The sequence below is a fragment of the Phragmites australis genome, chromosome 16 (genome assembly GCF_958298935.1).
Source record: "Phragmites australis chromosome 16, lpPhrAust1.1, whole genome shotgun sequence".
NCBI lineage: Eukaryota > Viridiplantae > Streptophyta > Magnoliopsida > Poales > Poaceae > Phragmites > Phragmites australis.
In genome coordinates, this window is record NC_084936.1 from 4899680 (window position 1) to 4915438 (window position 15759).

At 43.9% G+C, this 15759-nt stretch overlaps 2 protein-coding genes and 1 long non-coding RNA gene across 3 annotated transcripts; all 3 read right to left on the reverse strand.

Moving 5' to 3' along the window:
• Positions 1 to 2592: 2592 nt before the first annotated feature.
• Positions 2593 to 3599, reverse strand: LOC133896041 (uncharacterized). Its single transcript, XR_009905682.1, has 3 exons — positions 3545 to 3599; positions 3407 to 3441; positions 2593 to 3215 (listed from the first exon to the last, which is right to left on the reverse strand). It is a non-coding gene; the product is annotated as an uncharacterized LOC133896041 (long non-coding RNA).
• Positions 3600 to 7145: 3546 nt separating this feature from the next.
• Positions 7146 to 8160, reverse strand: LOC133894990 (uncharacterized). The gene is made up of 3 exons (XM_062335213.1): positions 7945 to 8160; positions 7807 to 7841; positions 7146 to 7653 (listed from the first exon to the last, which is right to left on the reverse strand). Exons 1-3 carry the CDS (start codon positions 8039 to 8041, stop codon positions 7573 to 7575), a joined length of 213 nt encoding a protein of 70 aa, XP_062191197.1. The 5' UTR covers positions 8042 to 8160; the 3' UTR covers positions 7146 to 7572.
• Positions 8161 to 14336: 6176 nt separating this feature from the next.
• Positions 14337 to 15205, reverse strand: LOC133894991 (uncharacterized). The gene is made up of 2 exons (XM_062335214.1): positions 15035 to 15205; positions 14337 to 14927 (listed from the first exon to the last, which is right to left on the reverse strand). The coding sequence occupies exons 1-2, from the start codon at positions 15203 to 15205 to the stop codon at positions 14337 to 14339; spliced, it is 762 nt and encodes a 253-aa protein (XP_062191198.1).
• Between the last annotated feature and the right edge of the window lie 554 nt (positions 15206 to 15759).

Consider the following 15759-nt stretch of genomic DNA (forward strand, 5'->3'; position numbering starts at 1 on the left):
AAAAAAGAAGAAGAGATAGACAAATAAATAGTACACGTTACTATGCACATAAAGCAAAATTTGTCAAATTCAATTCTTTTAAAGATGATTTTCCGGTTGATCCGATCTATTTAGATCGTGTAAGTGTGGTGGGAAAGTCATGGGTGCAAATGTGAACATGATTTTGGGTAAAGTACGTGCTTGTGCTAATCGCGGCACGTCTAACTTGTACCCTCTAGTTTGATTGCCCTCACAAGTTTCTTTAGCTTGATGTTAGCAATGGTTTTTATTTACTATAACCATAATAACATTGTCTCTTTCTTTGCCTTGGCATTTGTCACATTGGTAGCATTGGCATGCACCTACTTTGCCTTCAATGTTAGAGATCTGATGCTCGATCTGGCACTAAATAGACATGATTCTAGGATTTTGTTACAACAACCAAATCTTTCATATAGTACGCTTGTAAAAGGCTACTTACTGAAAAAAGACGGTAACTCATTGTTGACATCGATACCCTAAGGTCATGGTAAGAGCCTTTTTATCATTATAAGGATACCAAGTGGTATTGTGAGAGGTGCCAAAATTTGATATCTCCCAAGGTGTAATTCAATGGTACTTTTCGAGGACCGTCAAAACACTCTATGGTAAATATACCAAGAATAACATATCTGTGTATCATCTCAACGATACAGGCAAACAGGGCACATCCACGCAATGTTTGACTCATGTATTAGTATTACCAAAAAAAGTCTATACTGTAAAAAAGTAGAAGCTGCACAACAAGGGCGGAAACAAACGAGCAAGTGATTTGCAGGAGAAAATAACCTTCAAACAGGTAACTACTAAGCTGCAGATATTGAAAGAAAATTCTATAAGATCCGATCTCACCTGTAGACCTCCGCTAGACGTCGATACGTGTCCTCCACCAAGGGGAAACGCGCACGTAGAGACTGCTGGATCGAGGATGAACAGCGTGGATGCAGGTCTTGTAGAGGTCTTTCCCACCTAGGTCTTATAGAATTTTCTTCCGCAAATATCCATGCATCGTCCATGGGTCTCTTCTCTTCTATATGGAATCACCGTTGGTGCGAGTCTTGGACCCTCCCGACACGGTCGGAGCACCTCCCCTTGACCTGATCTCGATATGCTGCAAACAAGCAACAACAATCGTTATCGATATGGATCTACCGACCTTCATGCGCGCTAGAGTGGGACGTGATTATTTTACGTTAAAATTGTTCGACGAGCGTAGGGCATTTGACTCTGAGTTCAAAGGGCTTAAGCTACCGAGGAAAGACAACGATATATGTCGGCGAAATCGAGACCAGGCAATTGCACACCTAAGTAGGGTGCCATCACTACCAAGCGATTAGATTAGAGATGGACCTAAGATGGCACTTATTAGGGTTTAGCAAAAACATCACTAAGATCATCAAACCAGTACAAGATTAACACACTAAGATACGATATTTTTAATGAGATTCGGCCATCTTACCTATATCCTTGGAGTATGACTATAGACGTCGTACTTATGGTTACACGGTAACACCTAATAATTATAGGTTTAGAAATAGAAGTTCGACCACAACTCTATTCCTATCCACTCAATTTAAACTCAATTCTGTATGTAACTAACTTTGTGCCCATATACATACATATCTCAACAACACTTGTTAGATCTAAAGATAGGCCTAAAAAGGAGGCAAGTCGACCCTGAACACGGGGCCGCCCCTAAAATTAGCACATGATCGAAGCAGGTCAACCCCAAATAGAAGAGGAGGGTCGTGACCCTATCGACCCTAGGGTTAAGTCTACCTCAAACCTTGCAGTCCCCAGCGTGCTCCCTCCGACGGCGACAAGCTCACGGGCGCCCGCAAATCTAGCTCATGGCCACCTTGAGCCACCTCCCCACCAGTCAAATCTCCCTCCCCGTCTCCCAAAGTTGCGTTCCCACCGTCAAGAGTTTCCTCGTCGCCTCCATGACTACAGGATTCATTCAAGATGTTGCAATTTGCAGTGTGTGCTGTATATGCCACCATATAGTACTTTTTGCAGTCCTCTCATTCTTATAAATCGTTACTTGGGACAATTATAGGGCTTACATTTTTGGGAGATGATGAAGCAATGCAATTTGCTACTTGGGTTATGCATCTGAATTGCCTGACTACGTGCTTCCTAAATGATTCTGCAAGTTTGCTGTTGGTCATGGCCTGCGTGCCAAACTTTTTTTTAAGAAAGGATGGCAAGAGCATTACTGATTTTTTTTATAAAAGAAGAGAATTAATCTGGTTTATAAGAGAAATCAAGTCCGAAAACCTCATAGCCTCAGGACGACAAAATGACCACGACTCCACTGACGACGCTCACACCATAGACACAAACCCGACAACAGATCAGACCAACCCAACTCAACTCACGTGCTAACCAACCAAACAACTGACACCCACACAACTTAGTCGGTGGAGCCCCGCTTCCACGTCAAACCACTCTGTCTATTTTTACCATCCTTGTAAGGCACCAGAAGATACCGTTAAATAAATTTGGGAGACGCCAAATTTTGATACATATGTACCAAAGGCATATCTGCCTTTCAAGGAGCGTAAAAGCACTCTCACTGTAAATATACAGAACATGTGTACCAAAGGCATATCTGCCTTTCAAGTATGTCATCTCAACCATCCAGGCAAACTAAACATGTCCAAGCAATGTTTGCCTCATGTATTAGAAAAAAAGAAAAAGAAAAGACTATGCTGTAAAATTAGATGCTGCACAAATCACAATGGTTGCCGGTGGTTCTTCTTCCGTTTGTGCAGAAGTTTTACAAACAGAGATCAAGTACTTGCAACAAGTTTTGTAGCCAAAGAGTTGACATCTTGCTGCATCACAGTCTATCCATACATACATATCACAACGCACCATGCTATGCAGAAAAACACACCATTAACATGAAGCACTTACAGTACCGTATTATCACGAAACGGCATGGCTTGAACCTGAAACAGAGCCAACAACACAGATGCTACAAAGACCGAAAATTATAATGAAAAGAGAAGCAACACAAGCAAGACGTGCAACGCTGGGAATTAAGAAGGAGAAAGCTTCAGACAGGTGACAGAGCTGCAGAGATCCATCATCCATGGGTCTCTTCTCCTCTATATGCAATCATCATTGGTGTGAGTCTTGGACCCTCCTGACACCGTCGGAGCACCTCCCCTTGACCTGATCTCGATATGCTGCAAACAAGAAGAACAGTCGTTACAGATAGATCTACGATGTTAGGTGTTGGACTTACGATATCCGACTGAGTTCGCCAAAGAGCTTAAGCTATTGAGGAAAGATGAGCAATATGTGTTGGCGACATCGAGTCCGGTCAATTGCCCACATAATCTGCCATCGGTAGCAAGCGGCTAGATCAGAGATGGACCTGAGATGGCGCCGAGTTGGGCTCTGTCGCACCAGCTGTGGAAACAGGGAGATCAAGACAGAGGAAGCATCAGCAGATGTGCAAGATAATTAGACGTGTGTTGTTTGTTGAGAGCGAGGCACGTGGGCGCTTACTTACCGGCGTCGTTGTGACCGGCGCGGGCGCGGCCGCAGCTGGTGATGCGGCCGACGAGTATCATTTAAAAATATAATTATTTAAAAATATTTTCAATAAAGAATCTACTAGTATCATTTTTATACGATAAACCTTCTTATATGTATATTAGTGGTTAGGGGTTGTCAGTTCCTCTTAGGTCCAAATTTATTGGGGTTTTGTTCCGTCTATCTCTTTGACAGATGGGATGGCCTCGTATTGAACGATGCTCCATATAACTTAGGACAGCTTTAATAGTTGAATTAGCTATTAACTTTTATTTTTTTAATGTAGAGAGGAGAGAAGCGAGTGTAGGTAAAGATAAGAGCCAGATATAGAAGGGGAATCTTGAAGAGCTATCTCTTTAAGCACGAAGCAGAACTTATTTTAACACATCTCTCCTCTATGAGTATAGAAAATTAGAAATGACAGGACCTGTATAAATTTTGAGAAACGCTCTGTGAGGTATAGAAAATTAGAAACGACAGGACCTGTATAATTTTTGAGAAGCCGTGGACAGAGGTTGCTCATATTTTGGTAGCATTGGCATCATTTCAGTTCATCTCTCTCCTCTGCTAGCTCTTATTTTGAGAAGTGTGCACCATCATTATTTTAGTTCTAGCTTTACCCCTACACAGAGGTGGCGAACTCTCGATGAAATGGGGATGGAAAAAAAGACAGAGAAATGGTACACACTGTTGTACACACAAGATCATGTAAGTATCAAGTATAAGACTATAAGGCTGGCATCCTCAAAACTCTCAGTGTGACGCTCGATTATTGTTTCTCTCTAGTATTTGTGAGTTGTAACTAGTGCATGTGGTAACATTTGAATCCTTTCTTCATTCAGCATTCATCGTCTGGGTAGCATTGGCATACACTTGTTGTTGGGGGGTCGCTATCAAGAACACCTGATGTCTTTGATCTCGTCTGCCTGTGTCTATGGGCCCCTAGGCTTAGGATCCCTTCAGAGTTGAGAGGCTTCAGAGTCGTCTCGGAGCCTCAACACTGGAGACTCGTGGTTCCCCAATAGCCTTGACCCCTAGAGATTTTGGAAGAGCCATCAGTCCTTTAGAAAGATCAACCAGAGGGGACCTGTCGGTCATCCTCTACTTGCCATAAGATGACCTGCATTTAATATTGGTCTATTCGGCGACTGACCTGACACCTTGGGTAGAGGGACGCTGCAACAGACAACCAGCTACGACTACTTCACTAGGGCCACTTGCTGCCACTGTAGTGCCACGGTCAGTTGATGTCATCGGAGTAGATTCAGATTTACTTGGGCCTAGGTCATGTATTATCTGGCGAACCCTAGGTTCTAGTTATTTAGTAACAACTTGTATCTCTACCCTCTTGTAGGGATATGCATGAACACTTGACCCTTGTAAGGCACTATAAATACAGACCGTGGGCACGCGGTGGAGAGACAGAGTTCAGCTCATTGAAAAATATCTTAATATTCCTTTCCTCTGTATTTCTTTTTCAAGCTTGAGCCACTTCTGTGAGTCTTACTTTTTATTTAGTATATTGAAACGATCTCTAATACATACATTTGACTGTTGTTTTTTTTAAATATTTTTTATCAAAATTTATTAAAAATATAATCATTTAAAAATATTTTCAATAAAGAATCTACTAGTATCACTTTTATACGATAAACCTTCTTCTATGTATATTAGTGGTTAGGGGTTGTGGGTTCCTCTTAGGTCCAAACTTATTAGGGTTTTGTTCCGTCTATCCCTTTGACTGATGCGATGGCCTTGCATCGAATGATGCTCCATATAACTTAGGGCAGCTTTAATAGTTGAATTATCTATTAACTTTTATTTTTTAATGTAGAGGGGGAGAGAAGCGAGTGTAGGTAAAGATAAGAGCTAGACATAGAAGGGGAATCTTGAAGAGCTATCTCTTTAAGCACGAAGCAGAACTTATTTTAACATATCTCTCCTCTATGAGTATAGAAAATTAGAAATGACAGGACCTGTATAAATTTTGAGAAACACTCTGTGAGGTATAGAAAATTAGAAACGACAGTGTATAAAATTTGAGAAGCCGTGGATAGAGGTTGCTCATATTTTGGTAGCATTGGCATCATTTCAGTTCATCTCTCTCCTCTACTAGCTCTTATTTTGAGAAGTGTGCACCATCATTATTTTAGTTCTAGCTTTACCCTTGCACAAAGGTGGCGAACTCTCGATGAAATGGGGATGGAAAAAAAGAAAGAAAAGTGGTACACACTGTTGTACACACAAGATCATGTGAGTATCAGGTATAAGACTATAAGGCTGGCATCCTCAAAACTCTCAGTGTGATGCTCGACTATTGTTTCTCTCTAGTATTTGTGAGTTGTAACTAGTGCCCGTGGTAACATTTGAATCCTTTCTTCACTCAGCATTCATCGTCTGGGTAACATTGGTATACACTTGTTGTTGGGGGGTCGCTATCAAGAACACCTGACGTCTCTGATCTCGTCTGCCTGTGCCTATGGGCCCCTAGGCTTAGGATCCCTTCGGAGTTGAGAGGCTTCAGAGTTGTCTCGGAGCCTCAGCCCCAGAGACCCGTGGTTCCCCAACAGCCTTGACCCCTAGGGTTTTTGGAAGAGCCATCAGTCCTTTAGAAAGATCAACCAAAGGGGACCTGTCAGTCATCCTCTACCTGCCATAAGATGACCTGCATTTAATATCGGTCTATTCGGTGACTGACCTGACACCTTGGGTAGAGCGATGCTGCAACAGACAACCAGCTACGACTACTTCACTAGGGCCACTTGCTGCCACTATAGTGCCACGGTCAGATGATGTCATCGGAGTAGATTCAGATTTACCTGGGCCTAGGTCATGTATTATCTGGCGAACCCTAGGTTCCAGTTATTTAGTAACAACTTGTATCTTTACCCTCTTGTAGGGATATGCATGAACACTTGGCCCTTGTAAGGCACTATAAATACAGACCGTGGGCACGCGGTGGAGAGACAGAATTCAGCTCATTGAAAAATATCTTAATATTCCTTTCCTCTGTATTTCTTTTTCAAGCTTGAGCCACTTCTGTGAGTCTTACCTCTCGCCGCACTTTATTCATGAAAGACATATTTTCTTTCACCAGCACATATTTTGTTGGGAGACGTCCACTCCTCCATCTATTATGAAACATATTTGATTCTAGGATTTTGTTATAACAACTAAATCTTTCAAATAGTATGCAAGTGGTAACTCACTGGAAAAGGATGACAACTATTTTTTAAAACGAACCTACAAGAAAGCTGCATATTAAATTAAAAAGAAAAGGGCTAAACCCAAATAGACAACCACCGAATACAACACCACCCCAACAAACACATCTAGGAGAAAAACCACATAACCTAAGATGACAACTAATTATTGACATCAATACTCAGATCATGGTAAAAGTACTTTTACCATCCTTGTAAGGCACAAGGCACCAGAAGATACACCGAAGGCATATCTGCCTTTCAAGGAGCGTAAAATCACTCTCACTGTAAATATACCAAAGAACAGCACGCTGCGTATGTCATCTCAACCATCCAGGCAATCTAAACGTGTCCAAGCAATGTTTGCCTCATGTATTAGAACAAAAGAAAAAGAAAAGACTATGCTGTAAAATTAGATGCTGCACAAATCACAATGGTTGCCGGTGGTTCTTCTTCCGTTTGTGCAGAAGTTTTACAAACAGAGATCAAGTACTTGCAACAAGTTTTGTAGCCAAAGAGTTGACATCTTGCTGCATCACAGTCTATCCATACATATCACAACGCACCATGCTATGCAGAAAAACACACCATTAACATGAAGCACTTACAGTACCGTATTATCACGAAACGGCATGGTTTGAACCTGAAACAGAGCGAACAACACAGATGCTACAAAGACCGAAAATTATAATGACAAGAGGAGCAACACAAGCAAGACGTGCAACGCTGGGAATTAAGAAGGAGAAAGCTTCAGACAGGTGACAGAGCTGCAGAGATCCATCATCCATGGGTCTCTTCTCCTCTATATGCAATCATCATTGGTGTGAGTCTTGGACCCTCCTGACACCGTCGGAGCACCTCCCCTTGACCTGATCTCGATATGCTGCAAACAAGAAGAACAGTCGTTACAGGTAGATCTACGATGTTAGGTGTTGGGCTTAGGATATCCGACTGGGTTCGCCAAAGAGCTTAAGCTATTGAGGAAAGATGAGCAATAATCTGCCATCGGTAGCAAGCGGCTAGATCAGAGATGGACCTGAGATGGCGCCGAGTTGGGCTCTGTCGCACCAGCTGTGGAAACAGAGAGATCAAGACAGAGGAAGCATCAGCAGATGTGCAAGATAATTAGACGTGTGTTGTTTGTTGAGAGCGAGGCACGTGGGCGCTTACTTACCGGCGTCGTTGTGACCGGCGCGGGCGCGGCCGCAGCTGGTGATGCGGCCGACGAGGGCCAAGAACTTGTCCCTCAGCTGCACCGCGAGCTTCGCCATGACCGGCCGGACACCAAGTAGCTGCCGTGGAACTGTGGAAGGGGCGAAGTAACAAGAGGACTGATGAGTGATGAGCTCACAGCTCCTGAATCTAAGTGGAAGCTTCTGCTGGCCAGCGAATGCGTCCCCACTGGCCACGGACCTCGTATTCGTATATAATATATATAATGCTGCCATGGGTGGCCAATGCACTACTTCAGTGGACTAAGCCTGTAGCTCTATGAACAAGGTGCCGCAGTTAGGCAGGCACTTCATCATTTATTTTTATTTATTTTTTGTTCCAGAAGCACCGCAAGATTACAGGCTCGTCTTTCCTCGTCAACTTAATATTTTGTATGATTTGTGTGAGATCCCGTGGGATAAAAAATTGGTTGAGTAATGAAATTAGTAAAACAAAGTGATTTAATATAATGGCATTAGGATAATGTGTATGGTTTGTTAAGATATTGCTTAGATATACTTATTGTAGTATAATGTATTAGATATGCTCGAGGTAGCATCATTTGTTTATACGCTTCTAGTAGTCTAGTTATGATTTTGATATGAATGCAATATATTTATATGAGCAGTGTTGTATGGACTAATCTTGAGGTAAATTAGGAAGAATTTGTGCTCGTACGTGGTTTCATAGTTTTCCATGTGCAAGTATATAACACCCTGTATTTTATTATTTAGAAAATAGTAAAATTCACTCATTTCTTATTATTTTATAATTATTTAAAATAATATAAAATCAAAGAAATATATATTTGATATATATACACTTGTATGTATATATGCAAATAAATTAGTTTGCCTAAGTATTCCAGATAGCACCAAATTAATTTCTTATTTAATTCCTGTAATAATTTGAATTATATGCATCTGGTTTATTTTGTTTTCATGGTTCTTTGAGTGGTGTTTTGAATTTGAATGTTTCTCAAATTCAAATCTATTCCTTAGATTCAATTCGACTGAAATCTAAATTAGTTCAAATATTTGAATTCAAATCCTCTCTCGAAGTTAGGGTTTCAAATCCAAACCCTAATTCAAATACCTTTCTTTGAATCAATGCCAAATCCTTTTTCAAATCCAAATTCAAATACTTTTATTTGAATTCCCTCAATCAATTCCAAAAATCATTCTCTCCCCCGGCAAGAGATGGCCAAATGGGCCATTCGGGCCGGCCCGGCACGGGCCCGGCTCGGCACGGTCTGGCTACGGCACGGCCCATCTGCTGTAACGGGCCGTGCCGTGCCAGCCCGCGTGCTTCCCCCTCGGCCCACGGCACGGTCCGTCGATCACCGTGCTGTGCCGGGCCAGTCCGGGCACGATCGGCCCGGTGGGCACGGTCGACCCGATGGGCACGGTGCCACGGGCGGCCTGTTGGCACAGTCAGCTCGAAAACATAAAAAAATAGCCACAAAATTAAAAATATATATAGAAAATAGATAAAAATATAAAAAATAGATAAACAAATTGCTACAAAATTAAAAAAAATATATATAATAGAAAATAACCGGGCATATGTGTGCTGTGACGGATCGTGCTGGCCTGGGCTGGGCCGTGCCCGTGCCGGCCCGACTCGGCCGGGCCGTGCCGTGCCACGCGCTCGGCCAAGGCATGGCCCGTGGCCTCGTGCCATGCCAGCCCGGCCCGGCCCGCTCGGCCCAGGCACGACCCGTGGCCTCGTGCCATGCTGGCCCGACCCTTCTCGACTCGGGCCGTACCGTGCCTATAGTGCCGTACCTTGAGCCGGCCTAGTAGGCACAGCCCATTTGGACATCTTTACCCCCGGCCACCTATCTCCCTTTTCTCTCTACGCCAGCCCACCAACATGTAACAGAGCAAAAAAATCGCGATAAATGACCATCTCGGTCCGGTTCGATTTTAGAAACCGAACGGTAACCGAATTTGAATTCAAAAAATTCGAAAAAATTAAAAACAAATAAAAAAATATTCAAAAAAATCTTTAAAAACTAGACACAATTCTAAGACCTTATTTGAATTGTTTTTTGAAAAATAATGTCGTTTGCATCATATTCTATAGGGAGGAAGTTTGAAAAAAATAAAAAAAATTGAAGCGTGTGGCTCAGTTATTAACTCATGTTAAGGAAAAGTTTAACATGCAAACACATATTTTTCTTGTGTAAAACGTATCTTAAGAGGATCTTTAAAATTGATTTCACTTTATTTAGAGTTTTATTAATTTCTCTATGATTTTTACAAAGTTCACAAGCATAAAGTGAATATGTTAAGAAACAACACTATAATTAATTTTTTCATATTTACAATTATTTTTACGTAAAATCATAGTATAGAAAAACCAATAAAAGTGGTTTCACTAATTTTTGAGGTGTGATGCGTCAGTTATGAATTAATCTAGTCATATCATATTTACACAATCCTGCATGTTACAATAACTAATTCATGAGTTCATGTATTTTTAAAAGACATAGGATCATGTAAGAAGACTAACAAAATTAGTTTCATGATTTTTGGATTAGCAAAGAATAAACTATGCATTTAACTTGGTTTAACAAATACATTTTCTCACAGAAAATTTTGAAATTTTTTATAATTATAAATACTTTTATCATATAGATCATATGACAAGGAGACCAACATAATTTGTTTCACTTGATTTTAAGCTCAGATGAATTAGTTATTGATTTTACAAGATTGAGATAATTTTTTGGTTTTTTTTGTTGAACTTCACTAAAAATCGAGAAAACCGAGCAGTTACCAACAATGCAAAAAATTCAAGAAAACCGCTCGATAAATCGCAAAAATCGCTCGGTAACCGGTCCAAACCGACCGATTACCGAGCGGCTAAAATCGTGATTTTGTTCCCCAAATTTCAAATTTTGCCAAAGGAATTTTATCCAATTTTTTTTTTTCAATTTTTGACCGGTTACCACGGTAACCACGACTTTTTGATTACCACCAAAGCTCAGTAACCGAGTTCCGATCGGTAAGCCAAACCCTGATTCTCTCCCTATCTTCTCTCTCTACTCTCATTGCCACCGCACGAGCAAGTAGCTTGCCACAGTGACTTCAGCGTACACCATACGCAATGGCCAATGGCCGCACTGCCATGCACGCCGTGCTATCTAGTAGGCACCATCGTCTAAACCACGAGCTGCACCAGCTTTTCACCGCCGTGTCTCCCCCTCTCTCTCTATAAAAGAGGAAGCTTCTCCCCTTCCCTCTCATTTTCCCTTAAATTTGTCACCGCACCCCTGCTCTTTTGTTGCCACCGCTGCTTGGGCTCGCACAGCCACGAGCGCACCGTGCAACCGCTCAGTTGCGCAGCCGCACCGCCAGTAGCTCTGCTGTGGCCTTGCTCACGCATCCTCCCATGCCTTCTTCTTCATCCCAGCAAACCTTCTTGGCCTCACCGTCGAGCCGCCCCACTGCTGCCTCTTTGTATCAACCAACCCCATGGTGAGCTTCCTCACACCCTCCTCCTTCTTTTGTGCGCGTTGCTTTTCCGTTAGCCTAACCCCAACGTGCCCATCCGCGTGAGCCACTCACCGCCGCTCTTGGGCGCTCACCGTTGGCCATACTCCGGCCAACCTCAATGGTCGGCACTTGCCAAGGAAGCTTCCCCATTGCACGCTGGTCCTGTAGGTGCTTCCAGCTAGCTGTGTCCCACCGTGTTCCACACCGCCTGCGTGTGCACTATCTCGGTCGCTATCGTCGCTCTCTGCTCCCCGTTGAGCCACCGTGGCCCACAGCTTGCGCCACCGGACTGGGGATCCCGCTCAGCCCTAGCCCCCGTCGACAACTCCACGGTGCCGCCCCCTGCTATGCCGCCCTCCCTTCCTCCCACCGCCATGCGCGCAGCCGTGTGCACCACGTTGCTGTCGTGCGCGCTGTCGCTGTGCGTAGCCACCCACCGCTGGCCTCGACCACCGGTTCCTTCTCTTCCTCTTCAACGCCCCATCTCTCTCCCTATGTCCTCTAATGTGCCGACCTTCGGCCGTCATTTGGGTGAGATCCGGCCACCACCCGACGGCTGGGACCATCGAAATGGAATTCCTGCCGTGAGTGGAAGCTCATCCACCAACCATTGTCGTGAACTGCCCCCTCTTTCTTTGCTCCGACATGAATGCCGCCGTGTTGAGCCAAGCACCAGCCGCTCGTCTTTGTGGCTGGCGCAGAGTCTATCACATGCGTTATGTATTGCGCTATTTTAATTGCTTGTAGTAGTTAAATTCTATTAAATAATTATCATGTCTTAGATGTCTTATCCAGAATATATATCACCTTAGGATTACCTATCATTATCTCTATTAATGTCGGATGAAGCCTTGATATCCAGCATGCTTAGGATGGAATACATCTCTTTGGAGATGTCGCTAGTGTAATACATCTCTTAGGAGAAGTCGCTTCACTGAATAATCATTTCAATTCATATGCCATGAATCTTTAGTGATTGTGAAATCCTTGATGTAGTGTGGGATATGGCGAGTGGTGTGTAAAATGCGCGAAGAATGTTTTGGCGGGGGGGGGGGGGTGCATGTAGAGTAGTCTTCTGGTGAGGATACTATTGGGGGCTTAAGACACAGTGTGGTACTCACTGCCTCGGTCATATAAGTATCAAACCATTGCGCTATCATACTAAGCTACCCCAGTGCAACCATGTGTCCTGTATGGATAGGACTTGATTTTTCTTTCTCCCGACCGAGTTGAACATCCTAGTAAGAGGGCGATGAGCAATGAGGATGCAACTGACTATCTGACCCTCTGCTTGGGTGTTGCAGGACCAGCAAAAGCCGAAAGGGATTTGGCATCGGGTACGAGGCCTCTGGTACTTGACGTGTCTCGAAGTAGTTGTCCAGCAAGGGAAGATGATTGATGTGTCCCGGTATGATTCGCTCTTCCGCTTGTAACCGATGGAGGCTGAGCATATCGTGTGAGTACAGTATACAATCTCTGCAGAGTCTAAATCTATTCAAATAGCTGTGTCCATAGTCATGAACATGTAAAGTAATGGCCAAGTTTTGGTTAGACTTAGGGGTGTGTATCTTTGAGGAGTAAGTGTGTGGACTAAATATCCGTGTGATGAGATTGCTGACTGAATCCGTCAGGAGCTGTGTGATACTAGAGATACACTAGACACAATGACAGTGACTACGGAGTGAGAAATAGCCCCTCCTAGGATCGTAAATCCCCCAGATATACATTGTTACTTTGTTTAAACTATTTCAAAGCTATAAGGAGAGAATATATATCGGATACCTGCATAATCCGATTTACGCTTAAAACTAAAATCGTAAAACCTTGACCTTGGTTTACCCATTATGCATCTATCAAACTCTTAAAGTAGTATAAGATTTGTTAAGTAGCTTCTGTATTTAGTCTCGCTGCTTTCAGATTGTTGAGATAGAGATTAACCTAGACTCAGATGAAGTTAAGGAGAAGAAGTCTAAGGTTGTGTCCGCACCTAAATTGCCTGTGACATTGGGTTGTCCTCTTTGTGTCATTTCGTTCTGCTGCAAGCTTTTCTGCCTGGCTGGTCTACCGTGGATCCTAGCCCATGAGATCATCGTTTATGCTGCTCAAATAATCATTTTATTTAAAATATGTATTTGATATTATTCTGTTGAATCCTATGTGTATCAGCTACTTAATTCAGGGACTGATACTGACTGACTCCGGTGCCCCGTGCGCGCGGGCTGGCGACAAATTTACTACGTTTTGGCTCAAAAACGAGCTAGAGGTGAACGTAACCGGAAATTTAGCATTACCCGTAAGAAAAAACCATACGCGTGAAGAACAACACTTTAATATGTATGCCGTATATGTGTGTGCGCGAGCATGATATGATCTCTTTTGGTTGCCCTCAGATCGTGAAGAACGATCACCCTCATGATCATGTGTATGTATGTCCGGTAGAGCACTCATTTATAGCACACCAACAGGTGCATGTGAACCAGTGTGACACCTCGGCAAAAAGGCAGCACGTCAGACACTCTAACCGCACTCCACAGTTCATTAGCCGGCTGATTAACCTCTTCCATTGGTGCAAGAGCATTGCTAGTGCAAGGTCCCCATGACACTATACATGCATGGCAAATACTTTGATACAAACATGTATCCACTCATTTATACTATATTAAAAGGGAGAGAAGAGGGTATTTAAACCAAATAATTTCAAATCTTTTAGTCTAGCAACCATCACACTAGAGAATTAATTATGGGAGTTATGCGATACATGAGCCACAATTAAATTTTCAAATCTTAATAAGGAAATGTTCAGATTTTGCTCAGACCAACTTCAGCTTCGTAGCTTCGATTGCTTGTTTGATCAGATTGAGACATGCATGCACTCACTCCCATTCATCATCTCTGCAGATTTCCCATTGACGCAGCCGCTGCCTCCTCTGAGATTCACGATGTCGAGATAGTAGAGTATCGGGATCATGACCGTGGAGGACAAGAAGGCCAGTAGCGGGCCGAAGATCCAGAGGAGGAGGGGCACCCCGGCGTAGAACAGCCGGTTGCCGACGAAGTTGAGGGTGAACCCGCGCTCCAGGATCTCGTTGATGTAGTCGGACGGCAGGCCGAGGCTGCCGGACTCTGCGTCGGCGTCGGCGGCGAAGAGGGAGCCGGAGGTGTTGATGAGGAAGTTGGCCTGGTTGAGGAAGCAGATGCCGAGGGAATGGCAGAGGAAGGCGAAGAGGAAGAGGAGCAGCAGCGCGACGTACTTGAGCGCCATCATGTACTCGCCGTGAGAGCCGAAGACGGTGTCGCTGAGCGGCTTCTTGATGGTGTAGGTGCTGCTCAGCACCGCCGCGATGCCCGTGCAGAAGAGGATCGCCGTCGTCGCCATCAGCGTCGACCCCATAATCACGTTCCGCAACGACTGCACCACCGTCACCGCGTTCTTCCCGTTGTCCTGCACGCACCCGCGCACGGCGAACGTATCAGTCAACCTGGGGTCTTTCATCACCGGTGCAACGACGCGACACCAGCTCGATCGGACGTGTCACAATGTGTGCGTACCTTCATCATGTTGATGGCCCAGAGGCGGCGGGTGGCGGAGTTGATGCCGACGGCAGTGCGCAGCGGGCGGAGGCGGACCTCGCGCCAGAGCCAGACGTGGTACACCATGGGAAGGAGCAAGCTGACCGGGATCAGCACCAAGTCCAAGAAGCTGTCCCTCCACTCCATCATCAACCAACCGATGGATCGATGGAACGCTCACAGTGGAAGCAAGTCTGCGGCCAACCTAGCAAGCTAATGCCTATATACTAAGCTTGTCTCTGACTTGTAGTGGCGCTATATGTGATATATATATATATATATATATATATATATATATATATATATATATATAGAGAGAGAGAGAGAGAGAGAGAGAGAGAGAGAGAGAGAGAGAGAGAGAGAGAGAGAGAGAGAGAGAGAGAGAGAGAGAGAGAGAGAGAGAGAGAGAGAGAGAGAGAGAGATACACTGATTCATGGTGCAAGATATAGTGACATCTTACATAAGGGCCACAATCTTTATCAGTAGTGATCAAACAACTAAAAGTGGAGAACCAAAGCAGGGCAGGATGACCAGATTAATGAACCTCAACTACTACTAAATCAGACACGAACAAAAGACTGTGATAGCCGGCCAAGTTACACATGTAACAGCAAGCTCTTCTCGATATCACGTGGGTAATTCGGTCTGGATGCAGGCCGGCCGGCATGCTGCCGGTTATTAGCACGGGAGACCGGCAGAACTG